This window comes from Haliotis rubra, unplaced genomic scaffold (assembly GCF_003918875.1).
Source record: "Haliotis rubra isolate DU_JTF1 unplaced genomic scaffold, ASM391887v1 Scf533, whole genome shotgun sequence".
Lineage (NCBI taxonomy): Eukaryota > Metazoa > Mollusca > Gastropoda > Lepetellida > Haliotidae > Haliotis > Haliotis rubra.
In genome coordinates, this window is record NW_025767228.1 from 110347 (window position 1) to 135554 (window position 25208).

The 25208-nt window shown below is 40.7% G+C and overlaps 1 protein-coding gene across 1 annotated transcript in view; it reads right to left on the bottom strand.

Moving 5' to 3' along the window:
* Window positions 1–2232: 2232 nt before the first annotated feature.
* LOC124253156 overlaps window positions 2233–25208 on the bottom strand; it is an 89642-nt gene continuing 66666 nt past the window's right edge. The window contains exons 2-4 of the mRNA XM_046686873.1: window positions 14838–14942; window positions 13928–13985; window positions 2233–3142 (exon numbers count right to left, since the gene is read on the bottom strand). Of these exons, the coding sequence (XP_046542829.1) occupies window positions 3040–3142; window positions 13928–13985; window positions 14838–14942 (266 nt within the window). The 3' untranslated portion in view covers window positions 2233–3039. The remainder of the gene's footprint in view (window positions 3143–13927; window positions 13986–14837; window positions 14943–25208) is intronic.

A 25208-nucleotide genomic window follows, 5' to 3' on the forward strand; every position in this document is an offset into this window, starting at 1 on the left:
TGACTATGCCAGGATACCCCGAACCCTCTCTGCTGCTTACTAGTTTTAATCTGTAAATAATAATAATAATGCAGCTGAAAGATCGCGTTCAAAAGGTGCGTGGTGTTAAGTATCATGCAAACAAATCATCAGGCACAAACTACGCACAATTGCATTTGACCAGTAGATCAATGTTGTCCGTAATGGACAAAGCAACAAAAAGGTTGAAAACCCGTGTGATTTAAACTTGATGTCTATAAACAGAATGTATATATGTGTCTGTACTCCAAAAACTAATTCTTTCCCTGATATGGAGATAGGAAGTCAGCGGGACAATTACTGATATTTGCTGATGTTAAAAGGCAAACATATACTACCGTCCAAAAGAGAGTATACCAAATATTTTTGCCGTCTAAAATCTTAATTTTAAACCTAGATCCAGGAAAAACATGTGACAAGAAACATGTGACAAGGTAATGGCTACTCGTTTGTAATGACAAATTTCTCGTCTCGGGAACTGTTTCGCTCAAATGCTCATTTTCTGAAAAAGTAACATGCACGTGCTCCACGAAATGCACGTGCAGAAAAACCGTATAAAAGCAGCTGATGACACAAAGCATTGTCACAGAATGCCTGACCGCAGTAAAGAGCGAGAGAGCCGTTCTGCGTATTCACAGCTGATGGCCGTCAACCTGTCTAGAGACGTATTAGAGAACGTTTAGCTCCTAAATGTATCCAAGAAAATCCGGCGTATGGTGGAGGTGGTGTTATGGTGTGGGGAGGAATATGTGGTGATCTGAAAACAAGGCTAGTCATCATTCGTGGCAACCTTACTACACAGAAGTACAGGGATGACATTCTGCGACCGGTAGCCCTTCCATTCATTCACCAACAGCCACGTGGCATTGTCTTCCAACATGATAATGCAAGACCTCATACCACTAGACTGACAAAAGACTACCCGAACAACATGAACGCCCACGTCTTACCAGGGCCAGCGTGTTCACCAGACATGAGCCCTATAGAGTATTTGTGGGGCCATTTCGACAGGCAGATGAGGAACAGACCAGTACCCCCAGTCAACGTGCGACAGCTGGAACACTGCCTGAATGACGCCTGGCAACAGATTCCACGCAACGTCATTAGACGCTTTACATCATCCATGCGCCGACGCATTGTTGCTTGTCACAATGCTCAAGGAGGACATACTCGCTACTGAGGCAGACTCAGTACATGGCTCTAAATTGTATACCTGGCATTTTCAAAAACTTTCTGGTTGTAGTTTTATTGTTATGATCCATTTTTGGACCCCACCCCACCCATGTGTTTGTTTCATTTTCATTTCTTTATCATTGTTATTTCTGAATTGTGTTTATGTTCAAATAATGCAGAAATGAATACTTTAATGAAATATTCAACATATTTTTTGTTGTTTCTTAATTGGATTTCGAAACTACTGGTATACTCCCTTTTTGGACGGTAGTTTATTTCATACATGCTGGCAATAGAGGACATACTGAGAGCCCCAAATGATGATTAGATTTTCCGCAGTGTGGAACTCGAGCTGTGATGCGTTCCCTTTTGCCTGAAGTAAATTACCGAGAACATTTGACTTCATGAAACGAGTACCGTTCTCGTTTAAACGTTGCTAGGATAAAACCATTTGTTAAAACAATGAAATGCCAAAACACGTATATTGAACTTCAGTAACGATGTTGTTTTCGTTTTAGCTGTTGTCAACAGTTGTTATTTGTTTGTTTTTTCACATTGACTAAAGCCACAAACACAATGCACGTGCTTGCGTGCGTGCTTGCGTGCGTGCGTGTGTGCGTCTGCTTGTACTAATCTGGTGTATAGGTCGTTTTATGGCGCTAGCACATGAAGATACTATGCCACAGTGTCTAACAAGGATACCCCACATATGTCCGTGCGTGCGCCTGTGCGTGTGTGTAAGTCTGATTGTACTAATCAGGACTAATGGTCGTTTCATAGTCCTCCCCTAAGAAGATACCATGCCGCAATGTTTAAAAATGATACCCCACATGTGTCCGTGCGTGCGTCCGTGCGTGTGTGTGCGTGCGTCTGTTTGCACTGATGATTCCTTGCCGACCAGTCCATATTTTATTCCCTAATGCCGAATGCCGCGGCCATGTGCTCGAATCCCGACCTTCCGTTCTTTCGGCAAACACTCTTTCCACTAGACCACTTCCGTGGAACGCGCGATATGTGATGATACCACGAACAAACACAGCATTGGGTTTGAAATCCTTTATGTTTCCACTCTCACCAACATGACCATCTTCAGAAGACAGGAAATAGGAGACTTTATTAAAAAAACTAACTTAAGAACACAGCGTCGAACGTCTTATACAAGGTAGATAGAAACTGTAAGGTCAAGATAAATTCTTACTTTAAGGAATAGAACTGGGGTCGTGTTATGATCATAAAAGGATTATGTATCAATTTAGTGACACAGTTACAGACAGAAGCTCTTGTGTCTACAAATGTTTTCTTCTAAAGTTGTCTTAATGATGTTACCAACACTTGGTCCTCTCTTAACTAAAACGTTCAGACGTGTCTGAATTGGTACAAATACTTTCTTTACAAGTTTCGTATATAATTATGTTTGACTTAACTGTTAAGATTCACTTGTATTACCAAACAAGACAAACACAACCTAAATAAATTCAGACGTGTCAAAAAATTTCAATAAACCTTATCTCAAAAATGTTGGTTAAAGAATTAAGCTTGATTAAATGGTTGATATACACTATGCAAAACGAAACAAACAATTGATCCTTTCTTAACGAAATAGTTCTGGCATGTCCAAATTGTCCATGAAACTCTTCGGAATAGAGTTGTATGAGAGGCACTCTCAGGCACTGTTGAAAAACGGGGTTTCGAAAGTGTTCAAATTCCGAAAAAATATTGCATCATTTCATTTTCTGAAATGATAACCTTCTCGTCCATGCGGCATGTAGGTTCTATACCAGGCTCAAACCAGCGATATCACTTAAAAGGTGGCGAGTCCATGACGTCACTTCCGTAGTGATTGTGTAATCACCAGTTGCTATAGAAACCGGATGTATCTTCTCGCCGTCGTTTCGCGGGAAGAGCGAGCTTGTCGGGCCTGGATGCGGATTTTGATGAAACGTCTCCCAACCTGAAAGATGCACAGAAAACTGGCTCAGACAAAGTGATACGTTGGTGTTTACGTCAGACTAACATCTAGTCTCTGGAATGAATATTTTGTACGACAAGATCAAAATGTTTCTTATTGTAGTCTTGCATCAATTGGGAATGAATAAATGAATGAATTGTACTCGTCACAATACAACCGAATATCAGCCATAATCTCATTTCAAGTCTGAGGCTTGATATTTTGTACGGTGTAAAAAACCCAACTATACTCAATTTTATAATAGATTTGCAAAGATTCAAATTTCGAATTTGTTCGTACATGATCCTTGTATCCTAATTATGATTTCAGAAACCTTTCCTGAGGTGTCAACCCCAATCATTCGATATATGCCTGGTCTGTTTTGTAAGGTCCCCAGGTGTTACTTTGTTAAGTATCCAATCCAGAGAAGAATTAGCAGAGATAGACCATTTCTGTCGATTATGTTCAGCCTTTGATTCCCTTCCATAATTGGTATGCTAAGTTCATATTCCAGCTGGGATAGCAGATGATCAACAAACCAACCATCAAGCTAAAAATAAAGTTTAGAGACCGTTACTAAGGAAAGAGTTCGTGCACATCCCGAAATGGGGGAAGGTTTTCTGTTCTGTTCTCACCGAAACATGTGTTGGGAATTGGTTAAAATCTCATAATTGATGATTGGTCCATTACAACCGATCAATCATCGAAAATAATTGGTTAGCGTCATTTATCAAATGTTCCTGTTGTCTTTGTGAATAATAAAGAAGAAACATGTAGTAATTTGGGTTTTTGCAAATTAAACAAAATCCATTTGCAAATTTTGCATATTTAAAGGATTATTAGTATGTTAGGAACACAGATTTCCTGGATTCTTTACGATAAATTCAATCATGACTTGGAACGAGCTTGTTGTGCTTATGAAATGTAAATTTAATGACACAGACAAAAGCAACCTTGTGAAAAATATTGTTGATGCAAACAAGTGTTCCAAGATTGGTTGCGTTCAATAAAGAGAAAACGTGTTCGATTGCTTGGTCGTTTAGTCACTGCGACCAATCTTGGATTATTTCAATTAATCGGACCACCACTAGTACTCATGTGGTTTGATCGTTAACCAGAAGACGGTGCCCAGTTCCCGTATTCTGGTTACACACTACACTACACTACATGTAGGTAGTATTGTAGTGGGCAGCGTTTTACCCACCTCCCTCATATTATATTAACAATATTTCAGTGGAATAAATGGGGTCGGATGACACCTATTTACAGATTACAATTATTATAGATAAATGCAGCAAAGATCCTGGCACAGTCAGGCTACTTCAGCTTATCATCAGCTCATGGCCCTGGCCCACTTTACACAAAGCCTAGACAGTGAATGGGACTTCTCTGAAGAAGCGCTTCCCCGTTGAACCCAACAAAGACCTTTCCTCGTCGACTCCCTAAAAGTGCAGCCTTGTTCACTACCCTGACCGCAAACCGGAGGCACCAAGGAAAATTGGGAGGAGGACCCCTTAGTACATGGGATCAAAACGTGACACAAACGTGAAGTCCGCATATTTTCCGTGTTTTTTTTCTGAATCTTTTCAATCATATCTGAGACAAAAGGAGATTATTTTTATCAAAACTATCAAGTTCGCTGTTTAAGGGGTTTTATGATTGAGGGATTTTATTATTGTCATCTTCCATTGCACTATTCTGGTCCATGAAGGGATCTTTGGGAAGCGCGAAGTGACTCGTCAAACAGACAGCCTTCTGTTTCACTTTTCACAACAGAATTCTCAACAGACTGTCTTGACGAAATGGTTGCATTACCATAATTACCATTCTTAAATGTTAAAAGTAAAACCGCCTCCGTGGTGTAGTCGGTTAGAGCGTCCGCCCGGAGAGCGGAAGGTCGCGGGTTCGATCCCCGATCGCGTCATACCAACAGACGTTAAAATATGGTACTTGTTGGTCCCTGTCTGGCGCTCGGCATTCATGGGTACAACAAGGACTGATCTGCTCGGAGTCAGTATAATGTGTCTGAGTGGGGTATTCATGCTTCACTGCGGCATGGTATCTCAGTGGGCTAGCACTATAAAACCAGCTTCAGTCTGGGCCAGTACAAGCAGCCGCACCTACACATACATGCAAGTCGTCAAAAGAGCGAAATATTCTCAAGCACGACGTTAAACCCAATTTCACCTCACCTCACCTTAAAAGAAAACTGGGATATTGCTAACTGTGTAATTCCATTGTCTCTCACACCTTATGGGCACTCCTTAATACTTATTCGTGGGTACATCCCGATATACAAAATGCAATTTGATCAAAATGCGCTGTCGTTTATCTGAGGAATGTTTCTTTCATGTTAGAAAATCTATATTTTCCATTGTGATTTATTACACTCCAACCATAGTGTATAGCTGCGAATTTGTTTTTGGTTGTAGATTTCGTCTTCGGCGTTGATGGCAAAGAAAGCAGCTGGCAAAGAAAGCTTTGTTAGAGCTAATTATTCCTAAACTGAACGCAAGGCCCTTTCTTTTGATGTATCGCTCTTAACGTAGGCTTTTAACTATATAACATATGATGTTTCCCTTGGGCTATTATTCAAAACAATCGTCACACATCCACGATCTAGTTACACAGTTTCACATATCACATTGTGAATATTTGTCATGACATATTAATGTCCGTTTAATCAAAATACAGCAATACTATTCCATACCTTCATCGCGATGAACTTTACATTGCGCAGTATTGCCAAAGGGAATGTTTAATCATTTTTATCTATGTATTTTTATTACTTTTTGTTGTTTTATTTCTTATATTAAAGCCACACTTGCTCAATGATAGCGGCATGTAAATGATGAACCAGTGGTTGATATTAAGACCTCCGAGCATCAATTACACACAGCCGCAGACCTCCCTATTATCTGAGACCTATCGTACATAAACGAACCCTTTCTGATCGACGCGACGACCCTTAAACCGCGATCGCTTCGCGAAACGTTCGCTCCTCCGTCGTGATAATAGTTGAGTGGTGTAATGATTGCAGACAAAAGGGATTTGGTTGTTCGTGTGTTTGTTTCTTTTTTGACCACCTACATGTCGTTCCAGTTATGTGACGAAAGTCCATACATAATTGAGTCTGGATCAGACAATCCAGCACCGTTCTACGCAACTGGGCTAAGATGACATATATCGACAATGTGAGCCTAACTATGTGATCACGTTATTCGCTTCTTACAACAGGCATGGGTTGTCGATGGGGAGGACAAGCTCATATTTTCGCAAACACCCGGTGTTATCACTGTCGATGGTGCTTTTAGAAGAGATTTATTTTGCAGGTGGAAGTGTCGCTTTTATTTTTATTTATATCAACCCTTCTGAGAAGTGAAAGGTCGGCACGGCTCCAATGAACGACAGCTATGACAATACAAAGTGTCCTTTAGAAAGTGGTCAAATGTAACACGTGCTATATTTAGGATCACACTTTGTCTTGACATCCATTACTGTGGAAACCTGTGTCCTCCAAGATATACTCTCCCAAAAAAGAAACGCATATAGGAATTTCAACTGTATTTTTATGTTTATTTTGAAACATCTTGTAGGCTTTATGAGTCAATGAAATATAGCGAAATTGCACACTGGGAATGCAGACTTATCCGTCTTTGGCACCAACTCGAGGAGTGTCACATGGTGACGTGTGGTGGCGCTGAAGTCAATACCTCGTGTGACCACCGTGGGCATCCAGAACTGCACGGCATCGCCTCGGCATCGAACGAATAAGTCTCAGAATCTCGTGTTGCCCAATCGCAGCCCACTCTGCCTGTAGTGCCTGTGCGAGTTGCTGAAGTGTCTGGGGCTGAGGGTTACGGCGTCGCATCCCACAGATGTTCGATCGGGTTTAAGTCCGGTGATCTTGAGGGCCAGGGGAGCACATTGATGTTGTGGTTCTGGTATTTTACGGATGGTGCGTTTTGTTGTGGTTTCAAAACATAAATACCATAGGACTCATAAACAGAGCAAAACCTTTTGTAAAATGAATCACGTTTTAATTCAATGCTACATGAAATTGCTTTTTTCATGATGCGTTTCCTTTTTGGGAGAGTATACAACGTTTGTTATATTTGACCTCTTTCTGAAAGGCATTATGTATTCCTGTATTTATGTTGTAATATACGACATGATGTTTTACTCAATCACGTAGGTGATAATTATCACTATTATCACATCACATTGACCAATGAGTGAGTGAGTGAGTTTAGTTTTACGCCGCACTCAGCAATATTACAACTATATGGCCGCGGTCTGTAAATAATCGAGTCTGTACCAGGCGATGTCACATGTGTCAACCAAGTCAGCGAGCCTGACCACCCGATCCCGTTAGTCGCCTCTTACGACACATTGATCAATAAAATGTGTTTACGTTCAGCATGATATATTTATAGTGGGCGGTGGTTAAGGCGTCTGTGAGTCATGAAATTAGGCCTGATATATGATGATATAAATATATCACCAAACTGAACTTATCTTTGAAGAAGGTCGTCGCTCTCTTCGGATTAATGGTGTTGTAAAACACGTTTTTTAGTCACTTGTGATTTTAAGTGATCTCACAATCGATTTGACCTCGGAACCTAATTGATAAATTTCCATCAGTTCACTTTCACGAAAACAGTCATTACCAAAGAAGGCACTTTGCGGCAAAGAAAATGTTCAATTACGTTTCGAATGGGAAAAAATACTTGCTATCACGAAAAAAACCGGGCCTGATATCCCCTTTCAACATCCTTGATCCTATGAATATGTGCAAATGATATTTTATCGTTATAACAGTAAAATGTAGTATTTTTACATCGCTCACACATTGCTCCTACAATGCTCGTATACATAGGATAGAAAGCATTGATAATCGTCCTTTACAAAGCAAGTTTGACCTGTGTTCGAATCCCGCTTTGCCCTGATTATGTTTCCAGATGTGTCAGCATCATTGCTCACAGTCCTCCTGCATGAAGCTCCCCGTTAAGATCCGGGTTAGAATTGGTCTGCAGCAAAACATGGTTGTCTTAGGAGGCGACTAATGGGGTCGGGTTTTCAGGCTCGCTGACCTGGTTGACACATTTCATCGGTTCCCAATTGCGCAGATCGATGCTCATGCTGTTGATCACTGGATCGTCTGGTCCAGACTCGATTATTTACAGACCGCTGCCATATAGCTGGAATATTGCTGAGTGCGGCGTAAAACTAAACTCACTCACTCACCCTGATCGATTTGGCTGACTACCGCTGGTTTACTGTGATTAAAGTTGTCCCTAATTGTTAATGAAGCCGAATTTCTGTTCATTCTTGACTGAATAAGTTACAAGTCATTTTCAAACAACTGAATATTACCCATATGATTGTGTGTAAAATATATACTTATCGTTATGAGCAATTATCAATGCTGATTGGTCAGTTGGATCCACATGACGTCACAATATGATACTATATAACTTCATTGCTAAAAAACATCACAGTTCTATTACATTTGGAGTGGGGTTAACATTTGAAACGTTTTCTGCAGGAGCTTCCTCTCTTAAAAAGCCAATTAAGCAATGTATACAGTCCGTTTGATTTCATTTGAGACCGATGAATTGCTCACTGACAGAAGAATCTAATAGTTACAACAAAACCAAATTTTGCACAGTCACACTTTTCGCTGTTTTTTACGAGGGGGGACCACTTGCTGGTAGAACAGCCAGGTGTGCGAGTTGCACGTGTGAAATTGAAATATAACTACGTACGCCTCTTGATTACCTGGCTGTTCTACCATCAAGTGGTCCGCACTAGTAAAAAAATAGCGACAAGTGACAAAAAATAAGATCGTTTTTTAAACAACTGTTTTATTCGGGTGTCCAAATTTATGAGACAAATCATCAGAGTTGTCTGTCGATTTTATGTGACTGTGCAAAATTTCGTTTTGTTGCAATTATTAGATTTTGTGTAAGTGAGCAATTCATCGGTCTCAAATGAAATTAAACGCACTATTGCATAATATATACTATACAGCTGGAAACTCCGACTTACAGATTATTTATATCTCCCGAAAAATGCTTTGAGGTTCGAAATTATTACAAACTATTCACCCGGAACAGATCAAGCACAGTCCCTGCAAACATCAAGACTGGCAATTCAACATCATGGCTCCGTCTTAATGCAACCATGTAAGTATATGAAACCTGACTTCGCCTTTGAAAAAGCCTCTTACTGAATATACTAGTTCCATGTGATTCATAGGCTAAGATGTATAATCCTGGATTTCCTGTTGATAGAAATAGGAAGATATAATGGGTGGTTCTTTCACAGATGGGCCCAAAATGAATGGTCAGTTGGTGATGGTGTTAAAACTGAATAGTTTGTTTTGTGAAAAGTATTCCCATTTAAACATTATTTGTTTGATAGTGAGAATGAATAGATTGTTTTATGCTCCACGGCTAATTCATACTGTATTGAAAATAAATATAGATTCAGCTGGTTAAGAATTGATTCAACTCCCTAATTCATACAAATTAAATAGATTCCACCTCCAACTATACTAATGAATAGGTTCACAAGCCCTTCATCTTGGTGTTAATTTCTTTATGCATTGCATGGTCTTGATATATTTTATAGTTCCATGAATATTATCTAATGTTAATTATTGAGTGTACGCCCTCGCCCCCGGGGGTTGATGTGAGTAAATAAAGAGATCTGAATCTACTTATTCTGTAACGTTTTTCACCTTGACATGTTACAACTTCCCCTCGCGGTCCAATATACATTTAACACGAAATGCTTCTAATTTGATCATATACTCTTTTACCTGTATATCTATCCGCATTTGGACATTTCGTTTTTTCACTTGACATGTTACAACTTCCCCTCACGGTCCAATATACCTTTAACACGAACTGCTTCTAATTTGGTCACATACTCTTTTACCTGTATATCTATCTGCATTTGGACATTTCGTTTCTTATTTATTATATACCGTAATGAGAAAGTCTGTGCGGAAGTATTTGCAAAGGAAAAAGAAACGGACCAAGACGGATGGCCTAAATGAGGTGATATAATTAGAAACACTTTTATACTGAATGTTTACACCGTTGAGACCAGCCACGTCAGAGATTGATCTATAGCCAAGGCATTCACCCAATATCTGATGACGTAGAATGCGCCCCGTAACTTAGACACAACGTGGATGTGTAGAAAGACATATAGAAATAAATAACATCCCCTGTATGTTGAACGAGATCCACAATAATCCACCTCGCGTGTAAGAAGTAGATAAGTGTCTCACCGAGCTGAAATACTATCAATTATGATAAAACACCTTCCTTATTCGCCCTCAAGCGATTTACACGAGGACAGATTCCCGTCCTGTTAGTGTTACCGAAACCTGTATTTCTAAGATATGGGCTCGCGTGATAAGATACATCTAAAGAACCCGAGACATAAAAAGCAATCGTGCCTTAATTGGCTACAACTGTATTCCGTCTATATTAAGTTAGGCTCTAATCGTATAATTATAGCTTTTCTATCGAAGGTATCGCTGTCGAGTACTGTCATGAGTGGCCCCAATCTCCCAAGTGACGATCAGCCCATTCCACCCGTGAGTAATAAGCAATTAAACCGCCCAACCCCTGGCTTTGCTAGGGTAGGGCAATCAATTAACGGCTTTCGGCGTCTTGACGTGAACCCCCTAAGGTATCACGTTTCGTATAGGGTCTTCACAGAGCTTTCAAAACTCCTTCGCTAGCTCATTACGAGACATACAGAACACCAGCTAATTTCAACAGGCGCTCAGCTATAACAGGGTCTGGTAACAGGAATACGAATTGTCCCCTTGGGAGATTATATCTTGGTCTTGTGGGCGTATGGGCATCGCGATTTGCCCATCAATATTTTGGAAGACAACGAATGCGACCTGTTGGACATCTCTTGACATTCGGCTACGGTGTCAGGAGGTCCCAAAGTACAAAAGGAAGGGTTTCGGAACAAACCTTGCACTTCCCATGTCCTGTTTGAGCAAAGAGTTGCATCCCATTTTGTTTGCTCTCTTATTTGGAAAGCGATTTTGTATCCAATGGCGTGATAACAGAGACAGCCTAAGAGAGACCATTAACAGGCTAAACATTTGCATTCACAATGTCATTATGTTATCAGTTTTCAAAAGAAAGTGATTGTGTATTTATAGACGATTAAATGCTATATCAGACTGGCCAGTAATGGACTTGTCCAGTAATGTTTGACATGACATTGTCCTTTTAAGAGCGTCCAGTTTCCCTGTGACAAGCCTTAACACCACCTGTGGTCAAAATCGACTGACACAGATTTTACGATAATGTTGTTTTCGAAGTAAATACATACAATTAGCAGCGGTCATTGGATTTCCGATTACTCTGATGTTCATGGGATTTCAACATAGGTATTTTGATCTGAGGTCGAACGTATAGAGAAGTTGCTCTGTTCGGAAGATGAGAAGAAAGTTGTGGTAGTGTGTCGGTATCTGTGTGGTAGAGTGTCGGTATCTGTGTGGTAGTGCGTCGGTATCTTTTTTGTAGTGTGTTGGTATCTTTTTGTAGTGTGTTGGTATCTGTGTGGTACTGTGCGGAATCTGTGTGGTAGTGTGTCGCTGTCTATGTCGTAGTGTGTCAATGTCTGTTCTGTAGTGTGTCAGTATCTGTGCTGTAGTGTGTTGATGTCTGTGTGGTAGTGTGTCCATGTCTGTGTGATAGTGTGTCAGTATCTGTGTTGTAGTGTGTCGATGTCTGTGTTGTAATGTGTCGGTATCTGTGTTGTAATGTGTCGATGTCTCTGTTGTAGTGTGTCGATGTCTGTGTTGTAGTGTGTCAATGTCTGTGTTGTAGTGTGTCGATGTTTGTGTTGTAGTGTGTCTGAATCTGTGTTGTAGTGTGTCGATGTCTGTGTTGTAGTGTGCCTGTATCTGTGTTGTAGTGTGTTGATGTCTGTGTGGTAGTGTGTCGATGTTTGTGTTGTAGTGTGTCTGAATCTGTGTGGTAGTGTGTCGATGTCTATTAGGTAGTGTGTCAATGTCTGTGTGGTAGTGTGTTGATGTCTGTTTTGTAGTGTGTCGATGTTTGTGTTGTAGTGTGTCTGAATCTGTGTGGTAGTGTGTCGATGTCTATTAGATAGTGTGTCAATGTCTGTGTGGTAGTGTGTCGGTATCTGTGTGGCAGTGTGTCAATGTCTGTATGGTAGTGTGTCGATGTCTGTGTGGTAGTGTGTGGAATCTGTGTTGTAGTGTGTCGATGTCTGTGTTGTAGTGTGTCTGTATCTGTGTTGTAGTGTGTTGATGTCTGTGTGGTAGTGTGTCGATGTTTGTGTTGTAGTGTGACTGAATCTGTGTGGTAGTGTGTCGATGTCTATTAGGTAGTGTGTCAATGTCTGTGTGGTAGTGTGTTGATGTCTGTTTTGTAGTGTGTCGATGTTTGTGTTGTTGTGTGTCTGAATCTGTGTTGTAGTGTGTCGATGTCTATTAGGTAGTGTGTCAATGTCTGTGTGGTAGTGTGTCGGTATCTGTGTGGCAGTGTGTCAATGTCTGTATGGTAGTGTGTGGAATCTGTGTGGTAGTGTGTCGATGTCTATGTGGTAGTGTGTCGATGTCTGTGAGGTGGGTGTCTACATTTGTGTGGTAGTGTCGATGTATCTTTGATAAGAATGTCGACATTTCTGTGATAAGAATGTCGACATTTCTCTGGTAGTGTGGCCGTATCTGTGTGTTAGAGAGTCCATGTTTGTGTGGTTGTGTGTAGACATCTGTGAGTTGGATGGTCGATATTTGTGTGGTAGTGTGTCGACGTGTGTGGTGGACAGCCGTCGATATTCGTGTAACAGTGTGTCGATATTTGTGTGAGTGTGTCGATAATTGTGTGGTAGTATGTCGATATTTGTGTGGCAGTGTGTAGACATCTGTGTGTTGGAGGGTCGATATTTGTGTGGTAGTGTGTCGACATCTGTGTGTTGGATGGTCGATATTTGTGTGGTAGTGTGTCGACATCTGTGTGTTGGGCGGTCGATGTTTGTGTGGTAGTGTGTCGATATTTGTATGTTGGACGGTCGATATTTGTGTGGTAGTGTGTCGATATTTTTTTGGTATTGTGTCGATATTTGCGTGGAAGTGTGTCTATGTTAGTGTGGTAGTGTGTCGACATCTGTGTGTCGGAAGGTAGATATTTGTGTTGTAATGTGTCGACATCTGTGTGTTGGACGGTCTATATTTGTGTGGTAGTGTGTCGATATCTGTTTGGTAGTGTGTCTATGTTAGTGTGGTAGTGTGTCGACATTTGTGTGTTGTACGGTCGTCGATATTTGTGTGGTAGTGTGTCGACATTTGTGTGTTAGTATGTCTATATTTGCGTGGTAATGTGCCGATACTTGTGTGGTTTTATGTTGACATTTGTGTGGTAGTGTGTCAATATTTGTGTGTTAGAGAGTCGATATCTTCGATAGCAGAAAAATGGGTACCCGGTGGGATAAGTCATTTGACTATTAACCTTCTAGCGCCTCACAGGCAGCTTGGATTATCCGGGATAATAATAATCAGATTATAGCGCTTTGAGCATGTCCCTCCATGGTGCAGAGTGTGTCAACAATTCTCAGGCAGTGTGACGACACAAGCTGCACATCACGGTCGCCCATCCAAGGACTCTCCGCGCCCTCTCCTTAACTTTAACTGATTTGTGACCTGGGATCTATGCACCAGACCACACACTACCGCAAATATGGCCTCTTTGTATTTGAGTGTAGGTTAATGAGACTCACCTAGGTGGAGACGCCAATGCGGCATATAAAGTTCTGTACAGATTCCGTGATGACAATCCTGTAAAGTAAATAGGAAATGATTCAGTGCTGGGCATATCGCTATGACATATCAATGTATCGCCCTTGCGTGGTCCTACTGACCCTCGAGTAATCTCTTGCCCTTAACAAGTTGAGTGTTAATATGTTAACATAATACTCCAATAATAATTGTTTACTTACAAATACCATCCAAATACATATTTAAACAATAAATTCATGGTCAAAGCTATAAATCGAGTTTCCAACTTACGTAGGTCGATGTTCATGGTACAGCTATACAGCACGAATATCGCTGAGTGCCACGTTAAACAACAGACAGCTAATGCTATCGATCCCTGGATTGTCTGGTCTGATCAATAGTTACAGACCGCCGTAATATAGCTGGAATATTGCTGAGTGCAGCATTAAATTACTAACAACCAAACCATACAGCAATAGGAACCTATGAAATTATTCCACATAAACCGTCTGAGATGTGCACGATCGAACGTGTTGCTCTAAGTTAGTTGCACACTCAACTTTAACTGAGTACATATCAAGTACTTTGATACTATCATAGTACTATCATGCTTAGCGGATGTTAATCAACCACTTCGTGTTGTACGACTGGTGTTTGTCACAGCTCAATTCATATAAATAATAATAATAAATAATCTAGTTTTGCCTTTCATATCTCATTGTAAATTAAATAATATTTCAAGAGCCTGTCGACCTTGGGAGGTTCCAGACATCAAGGTTCGACTGTGTAAGACAAGAGCGTATTTAATGAAAATTAGAACACCAGGTGTTCAATTATCGAGTGTCTCCTACCTCCAAGCTGTCGGCAAGGTCATTACCGTTCCAGTAAGCCATAAAAAATCGTTATATTTACCATTTAAACATTCTTGACTAATCTGGCCGTTCTGTTCCACGCAGAGCGCAGACAGGATTAAGTTGGTTCGATCGTTTTCTGTTCCCATTTCCTGACTGACTGTCACTGAAAAAGACAGCAGTACATTCAAATATTGTCGATTTTATTAAATCAGGTTGCTCCTCGTTTCCGGGTAGAAACCATCCAGCAAGAACGTTGCCCTGGAAAAGGAGCTACAACAAAATCCCTCTTTTGTAGTGGGGGTGGTGGGGTAGCCTGATGGTTAAAGCGTCCGCTCGTCAGGCTGAAGACCCTGGTTCGATTCCCCACAAGGGCACCATGTGTGAAGCCCATTTCTGACGTCCCCCGCCGTGATATTGCCGGAATATTGCTAAAGACGGCGTAAAATCACACTCACTCACTCTTTTGTAGTGTTTTATTGTCACGGTTTGAAAATGTGAAAATATGATTCGATAGATCATGTAAGATGCATTATATGCCCACGCAGGGATTGGATATAATGTTGGAAAATACGCACTTAAAAATGAATTTAAACAAAAGATTACACATTTTTGATAAAGGTACTATGGTGAAAACTGTCACCGAAATGCCTGAAAGTTTAGGTCCAGAACTCAACAATGATGCCAATATCAAATACAGCACCAATGGATAACCACTCATGTTTTGTTTCATGTCAAGCAACCATCGAACAATCTCTGGCTCAACTCAATACCTGAATACAGTCGCTCCTCTTGTATCGAACTACGGGTTACTCGATACACGTGAAGAATTGGTCTTCAGCAACCCATGCTTCTCGTAAGAGGCGGCTAACGGGTGTTCAAGATCGCTGATTTGGTTGACACATGTCATCGTTTCCCAGTTGTGTAGACCGATTGTCATGCTGTTGATCACTGGATTGTCTGGTCCAGACTCGATTATTTACAGACCGCCATAAAGCTTGAATATTGCTGAGGGCGCGTAAAACTACACTCACTCACTCACTCACTCGCGTTGAACAACAAACACTCACTCACTCACTCACTCGCGTTGAACAACAAACAAGCAAACACGAGTGACTTGACCCAGACAGCTATGTTTCGCCGAACGTTAGGAGACAAAGCTATTGTTTTCGAAACCATATTCAACATTGCAAACCATTATGTCAAAAAGAGCTATGATTTCCGGGCAATGACTACACGGTAAGTACTGGTTAACTCGAAACGCCTGAAAACTGGCTAAACTGAAGAACGAAAAGGATTCATCACTTCACAACTGAAAAAAATCGATTTGTAAATGCTGAGGCAAGTTTCGTAGGATTATGACTGCAGAATCTAAAACGCTAGAACTCATGTATGCCTGTATGTGCACTTCATAGTGATTTCATATTGTTAATTGCATCTTTGCTTCATTTACTTATGAACACATGCTTTATTGATCTGTGAGCACATACGTTGTCAATTATTTTAGCTTACTTGTAACCAAAACGATCTTGGAATTGTTGTGTCGTTGGGGCGGTGTTTATATGAGCATAAAATACTTGTTTACCTACCAGGTTTCAGAAAATAAATATGTTTAGATAAAATGGTTACAGTAATTTGATCAAACCAGTTGTTTATGCAATATAGATAATCTATATTTCTTGAGGTGCATAATCATTAAATATGTTACAAAAGCCAATAGACATAGAAATATTTGTGTTGGTCATACCAGGTCCTTTATTTACAAGAGGCCGTTCAGCGACTCTTCAGTTGTGAAGATAATGAGTGAATATTGTTGTATGCCGCTTGTTACACTATTCCCGAGTATGACATCGGAGACAACCACAAACGTGTTTTTTGAGCTCCCTCAGTAAAGTTTAGGTGATAAAGCTAGCAATGACGTACAGCAGAAAACCAGTTGAAATTATTAGGTTCCGTGCGGTACATTAGGGTTCAAATATCAGCGCCATGTCATGGCGGGAGATTAATCACATTATCCAGCATCACAACGAAAAAACAGGTACTGTTTACAACAGGAAAAAGTACCTTATTCTCTCCTTAATGTCATTCAATTACCAGCTTCAGCAGCAAATCAATGGGGCAATATCGCCATAAAGAGCTCTGGACAGTGATATTACAGTCGTGATGAACACAAAGCCCAGCACCAACGTGTCACCTTGTTACAAGTCCTTGTTGCAGAAGCGGGCAATGCCCCTATGCGATCCAGTGCAAAGCAAGTGTTAACTCAATTAAGCCGGCCGCTTGAGTGCCGGGAGGCATGTTTTAGTGGCACATGCATTCAGTGGGGGTGGTATTAATTCTGCAAGGAACTGACATAACTATTCGGGTTATTTCTGTTTAGATGAAAAAATGTTTAAACCATGAAGTGGTTTACAGCAATGGTTTTACTCATTATGGTTTACTCAACATGCTGATAAGTATCTTTTCAATTGAACTTCTATGCCGATTTAATTTAGATTATTTTCTTCCAGAAGCATCTCTCTCTCTCTCTGTCTGTCTGTCTGTCAGCGCTCTATCTTGTGCTTGTTGAGATTCGTTTGTTGTATATTATTCGTCCTTCGCTTATTTTGTTCGTTTATTTTGGTTATTTTTTTCTGAATCACCAGTTTAAGTTTGGCCGAAATCGTGAATATAGTGTGTTGCAACTTAAGTCGGTAATGTGATATGTGTTTAATGAGATAACGGTAACTCGAATGTAAAGTATTACGACATTAGTGTCTGCAATACGTGTTCGATATGAAGTTATTTTGTTGTATCGAACAGATACGAAGTCCACGTGGACTAAGAAATAAGCAAAAATAACTAAAACCGCTTAATGACTGTTCAGAAAACAACTTGTGAAAAACTATCTATTGTCGATCACAAGTCCCGAGAGGAAGCGTTTGTCTGTTCAATAATGAATCCTTAATGTTTCATAAACATAACTTGTTGTTGACGTTATTTGCTATATTTAACGCACAACTAAGGTATTTAGGCGAAGGGGTAGTACACTTATTAAGTAATGAGGGGGGGACAACAAATAGAAAGTTTGAAAGAGTGGTGTTACTACCCACCCACCCACCCCCAAAAACAAAAAACCCCAAAAAAACCACCAACAACAACAAAACACACACACAAAAACACCCAAAAACAACCAAACAACAAAAGGAAAAACTGAGTATTAAGGGAAATTTGAATGGGAGGCCGAATTAAAAAGGTAAAAAATATGAAATAGGTAAAGAGTAATAGAGATTTGGAATTTAATACAGATGTAGTGTAATATGTGGTTATTGTTATTGTTTTGGGTTTTTTTGGGTTTTTACACCCACCCCATGTTTAAAAACATATTTATGATAAACATATAAAAGGTTTAAAAGTGAAGTTGATAAAAAAAGTTGATCTGTACATGTATTTTGTATTATGTGTGTTTTAGATATAACGTTTCTTCCGTTTGTTTTGTTTGTTTGTCGTTTAACGCCGCACTCAGCAATGTGCCAGCTGTATGACGGCGGTCGGTAAATAATGAAGTCTGAACCAGACAATCCAGTGATTGACATATTCAGCATCGACCTACTCAATTGGGATACGATGACATGTGTCACCCAAGTCAGCGAGCCTGACCACCCGATCCCGTTAATCGTCTCTTACGAGGCGAAGACCAAATCTTCACGGGTAAGACGGCCAGTGGTATGCTCTTTCGCCAGTCTGGCAAATTGTTTATTTAGAGATGAGGATAATGAGGTATGGTCGACTGGATTTGTTTGTCGTCGGGAAGTTAAACTCGATGACTTTGGTGACTCATGTCATCGTCTCCCAACTGCGTGGATGGATGCTGATTATGTCAAACACTGGTTTTCCAAGATCGTCACCATATAGCTGGAAAATTCCCAACATCCAACACCACACAAGCCACCATGTCTGCGGTGATTCATGTCTATCGACGGGCATGACTATACTTAAACACGACACCATCTACACTACATTATCTTCATACATTAAACATGAAAAACAAGCAGTTGTTTTGAAGCAGATGCACTGTATGGTTAGAAAAAAAGATAGGAATGTTTAAAGAAATATCTTCTTCAAGGCCAAAAGGCGTCTGGAACAAAACGTGACGATTTGAAATGACATATGTATTGAAAACAAGCTATCCTTGTTCGGTATCATTTAGCGAACGTTTCCATATTTAACGATGAGCGTAAAGGCTCTCTAAACCCAATGACTTCATCATCTATCTGTCCAATCGTGCCTTTGCGCCGAGTCTTACAGACATTTCGTACCTGTGTTTCTACCAAGATTTCGTGGGAACGTCATACGTCTTTTTAACGCCGCACTCAGCAATGTGCCAGCTGTATGACGGCGGTCGGTAAATAATGAAGTCTGAACCAGACAATCCAGTGATTGACATATTCAGCATCGACCTACTCAATTGGGATACGATGACATGTGTCACCCAAGTCAGCGAGCCTGACCACCCGATCCCGTTAATCGTCTCTTACGAGGCGAAGACCAAATCTTCACGGGTAAGACGGCCAGTGGTATGCTCTTTCGCCAGTCTGGCAAATTGTTTATTTAGAGATGAGGATTATGAGGCATGGTCGACTGGATTTGTTTGTCGTCGGGAAGTTAAACTCGATGACTTTGGTGACTCATGTCATCGTCTCCCAACTGCGTGGATGGATGCTGATTATGTCAAACACTGGTTTTCCAAATCGTCACCATATAGCTGGAAAATTCCCAACATCCAACACCACACAAGCCACCATGTCTGCGGTGATTCATGTCTATCGACGGGCATGACTATACTTAAACACGACACCATCTACACTACATTATCTTCATACATTAAACATGAAAAACAAGCAGTTGTTTTGAAGCAGATGCACTGTATGGTTAGAAAAAAAGATAGGAATGTTTAAAGAAATATCTTCTTCAAGGCCAAAAGGCGTCTGGAACAAAACGTGACGATTTGAAATGACATATGTATTGAAAACAAGCTATCCTTGTTCGGTATCATTTAGCGAACGTTTCCATATTTAACGATGAGCGTAAAGGCTCTCTAAACCCAATGACTTCATCATCTATCTGTCCAATCGTGCCTTTGCGCCGAGTCTTACAGACATTTCGTACCTGTGTTTCTACCAAGATTTCGTAGAACGTCATACGTCTTTTGGAAGGTCAAGGTTACAACATTCGAGGCATTAGAAAAACGTTCAAAAAGTTTATGACAGACAGGTGGAGAGATTGTTTTATGGTGGACATTTCGAGAACATTCCCAGACTGGACACATCTGTGACAAAAACGATATCCGATGCATTTCCCTATAATGATTTCATATGGTGTCGTCATGGTTCTTTTTTTTTTAGGTTAACAGTTGACTTGCCGCTGCGTGGTTTTGTGACAATAAGATGCAGCGTACACTCACCCTTTGGAAAACACGTGATATGATCATTAGATGATGACTAATAAACACATGCTCGTGATATCGTTGGAATCGTACAATGACATGCTTTTTATGGAAATTACACATTTACACAATCTTTTAATTCCCCGGTGAAATTGGATTTACTTAAATGATTTAGGGTGAACTCGGTTTTTCATCAGCGAAAGTGAATGTGTTTCGTTTTACGCCGCTTTTAGCAATATTCCAGCAACATCACGGCGGGGACCCCAGAAATGGGTTTTACACATTGTACCCATGTGGGGAATCGTACCCGGGTCTTCGACGTGACAAGGGAACGCTTTACTCTCTAGGCTACCCCACCGCCCATGTCATGAGTGATTTAGTGAGTTAAGTTTTACGCCGCACTCAGCAATGTTCCAGCTATATGGCTGCGGTCTGTAAATAATCGAGTCTGGACCAGACAATCCAGTGATCAACAGCATGAGCATCGTACTGCGCATTTGGGATAAAATGACATGTGTCAACCAGGTGAGCGAGTCCCGTTAGTCGTCTCTTACGACAAGCATAGTCGCCTTTTGTGGCAAGCAAGGGTTGCTGAAGACCTATTTCTGGCACGCCCGAGAGAAGGAATTCTGTGCACTGAAGTGTTTGTTTGCTGTTTAACGCCACACTCAGCAGAAATCCAGCTATATGGCGGCGGTCTGGAAATAATTGCGTCTGGATGTACGCAATTCGGATATGATGACCTGTGTCAACCAAGTCAGCAAGCCTGACCACCGGATCCCGTTAGTCGCCTCTTACGACAAGCATGGATTGCTAAGGATCAATATTCTAACCCGGACCTTCACGTGTATATTTCAGGTGAAGAATTGCATTGCCTTTGTATGTGTGTGACGGATGGTACCGTTGGGACAGGATATATATACGTTCTCCTTTTCGCGAACACCTGATATTATCCCTGTTTTATAGTGACTCTTCAACATATTCTCTTTACATAGCCAGAATCGTACGGTAGAGATATAAACTGACGTACACACCTAACCCGGATCTTCACGGGTCGCAGTAAATTGTAGTTCATTAGATTATTATTATTATTATTATTATTATAGTATATTTATATGGCGCACATATCCACGCAAATGAATACCCAAATGAAATAACAGGAAGCCGTTTTCTGTACAGTTCTATTTGTGTCTCAGCAAGTAATTCGAACGCACTATCATAGGATCCTGCACTAGTAAGGGACGTAACCCTGTCTCAGATAAACATGGGAGGTAATACCAAAGTGACTCTAGTGAGACATCCATCCACTAGTATTTTGTCTAGGTACTAAGTGTTGTTTGTTTCTATTTTAATTTGTTTTAGAAACATTTTTGAAACATATGTCATTTTAATCGGCACCCACACGACTCCTTGTTTCCCGGTTTATACTCTAGTCTGTGTACTTTTGCTATTGTCAAACGATGGGCTTATTTCTTGTATCTTTTTTCTTCTTGCTGCCCTTTAATCACAGGGTTGAGGAGCTAAGTAATATGCAGCTATAGTAAAAGCTGATCATTGATCGCGTGAAATTTGTTGTGCAATGAAAAAGAAATTGATTTTTTTATTGAAACGAATTGCTCGTTTCCCTTCTTTTGAAGCCTTTTTTTCACCGAAAAATGGAAATAGATTTGTCGAGAAGACAAATAGACAGTTCTAACAACTTAGATTTTAGTCCAAATTTGAATTTCTGGGTCGGCTTACCCTGGAACGAAGCAATTAAAATGGTCCGAGTAGGGTGAGTGAGTTTACTTTTACACCGCCTTTAGTAATATTCCAGCAATATGCCGAGGGACACCAGAGATTGTACCCATGTGGGAAGCCCGGGCCTTCTGCGTGACGAGCGAACGCTTCAACCCCTTGGCTACCCCACAGATAGGTATGCCCTGACATTACTATCCCAATAGCCCGATACACCGTTGCTAGGTTATTTGCGATTAGATCATCTCCTTATTATCTCATTCTACCTGGTATCCATTCACTGCTGAACGAACACAAGATAAATGTCGAGAACATGCCTTTCGGGACACTACATGTAGGAGTGAGTGAGTGAGTGAGTATGGTTTTACGCCGCTTTTTAGCAATATTCCAGAAATATCACGGCGGGGGACACCAGAAATGGGCTTCACACATTGTGCCCATGTGGGGAATCGAACCCGGGTCTTTGGCGTGACGAGCGAACGCTTTAACCACTAGGCTACCCCACCGCCCCCACTACATGTAGGAAACATTTCAATGAGAACAAGAACTACCCCCGAGATAAATCAGTTCACGTACACCCACCCACCTACTCTCCGGTCTTCGGCGTGACAAGCGAACGCTTTAACCACATGGCTACCCTACCGCCCCTGTCCACACAAAATATATATTATAAATGGATATGCTATTGTTTAAAGAATCTGCAGACTCTTCGAAATAGAGGAATTGTAAATATTGTCATGTCATGAAAAAGGGGAACACTCGAGTCTGTTACACAGGAATTTGATGTTAGTATGGATTTTACTCACTCATTCGAACTTATCTCTGGTCTTGTCAGGAGTACAGCCTCGTACTTGAGTTACTCAGTCAACCACATGTGCTTATATTATTAGGTATTTATCAGGTCAACGTTTGACTTTCGTTAATACATTCCTACCCTCTTGCATGCTCACACTCACTCACATCCACTTATCCACCTACTCACTCACTCATGGTCACTGACTCACTCACACGAACCTGTTCGTCTACTCTCTTACGCTGACTGACTCACTCGTGTACACCTATTCATCTATTCCCTTACACCCTTTTTCCTCCTTTCCTCACATCCACCTATTCATCTATTCACGTACACTCACTCACATCTACCTATTTATCTATTCACTTACATTCACTCACATCGACCTATTCATCAATTCACTTACACTCACTCACATCGACCTACATATATTCATCTATTCACTTACACCCTTTTTCCTCCTTTCCTCACATCCACCTATTCATCTATTCACGTATACCTATTCATCTATTCACGTCTCACTCACATCACCTATTTATCTATTCTTACATTCACTCACATCGACCTATTCATCAATTCACTTACACTCTACTCACATCGACCTACATATATTCATCTATTCACTTACACTCACTCACATCGACCTATTCATCTATTCACTTACACTCACACCCACCTATTCATCTATTCACGTCCACTCACTCACATCTACCTATTCATCTATTCACGCACACTCACTCACATCTACCTATTCATCTATTCACTTACACTCACTCACATCTACCTATTCATCTATTCACGTACACTCACTCACATCGACCTAACACCTTTTCACTTACATTCACTCACATCCACCTATTCATCTATTCACGTACACTCACTCACATCTACCTATTCATCTATTCACTTACACTCACTCACATCTACCTATTCATCTATAAACTTACATTCACTCACATCCACCTATTCATCTATTCACTTACACTCACTCACATCTACCTATTCATCTATTCACTTACACTCACTCACATCCACCTATTCATCTATTCACTTACATTTACTCATATCCACTTATTCACCTATTCACGTCCACTCACTCACATCTACCTATTCATCTATTCACTTACCCTCACTCACATCCACCTATTCATCTATTCACTTACCCTCACTCACATATCCACCTATTCATCTATTCACTTACCCTCTCTCACTTACTTGGACCTACTTACTCCCACCCTCACTCACATCCATCTGTCCACATACTCACTCACTCACTGGCTCGCTCACTCACTCACTCACTCACTCACTCACTCACTCCCATCTGTCCTCATACTCACTCACTGGCTCACTAACTCACTTACGCTGAAGTTCCGACTTCATTGTACCTTCAACTCGACCACAGCAAACTATTCGTATTTATGCAATTAAATATTGAATTGAGTTACCCTTTATACTCGTTTAAATATTGTACAAGTATAATCGGTATAGCATTAATGCTTTTTAATTAATCATGGCTATATCTTTGAAACCTTCACCCAAATGCGAATAATACCAGACCAAAATACAACATACGCTTGAAAATCGGATTTCATCGCTTTGAAAACCGTCACTGGTCTCAAAACTGTAATACAATAATCATATGGAGTGACACATAACGACATTGCCACTCTAACATACACCACTATCAGGTAACCATTGTTATATTTCAGCTTCCACCACGTACGTATGCTTTCATTAGACAGGCAGCATAGTAACTCCGAAAGTATATTCCAAATAAAAACATTGATATATTGATATACACGCATGACTGAATAGAGAATGCCAATTGCATAATTGATAACTTGCGCTCCTAACGTCAGACAACAATTTGATATCGTGGACAGCTATGATTTATATAGACCGCAATATTATTCCAAGGCTGTCGAAGCTCTGTGGTATCCAAGTACGTTAAGACTAACGCGATTTACGACAAGCTGTTCTGCAGGCTTCATGTTTGAAGACATTTCCCAATATTGACGTACGATCACACTCTACCAGTTTACTAATGCGTTTAGGTCCCCGTTCTAACCTCCCAGTCGACCTGTATCAATATGGGTGTTTGACAACAAACACCAGAACATTTGATGGGCATTACTCGTCTTCCCCGGCGGTGCTCTTAATTGATTTCCACTGCTTCCCGTACCGTTAAAGTGATTTAGAAACTAAACTAGGTTTTCTCTTTCATAAACTGGCTGGGCAACAAGTGAAGAGTTTTCAGGTGCCGTAATCTCTGAGGTTACGAGCGTGGGGGAGGCGTGGATATTTTTTCTTAATCACGGAAGCTTTTCACAATCGTAAATCACCCGACATGACGTGACTCGCTTTTCATTACTTGTCGTGTTAATGATTACGTCTAGAAGAACGGTGAGTCAAATCTGTTGCTGTGGCAGTAGGTATTTATTGAGTGGACCGTGTGAAGCAACGCAATAAAACAATGT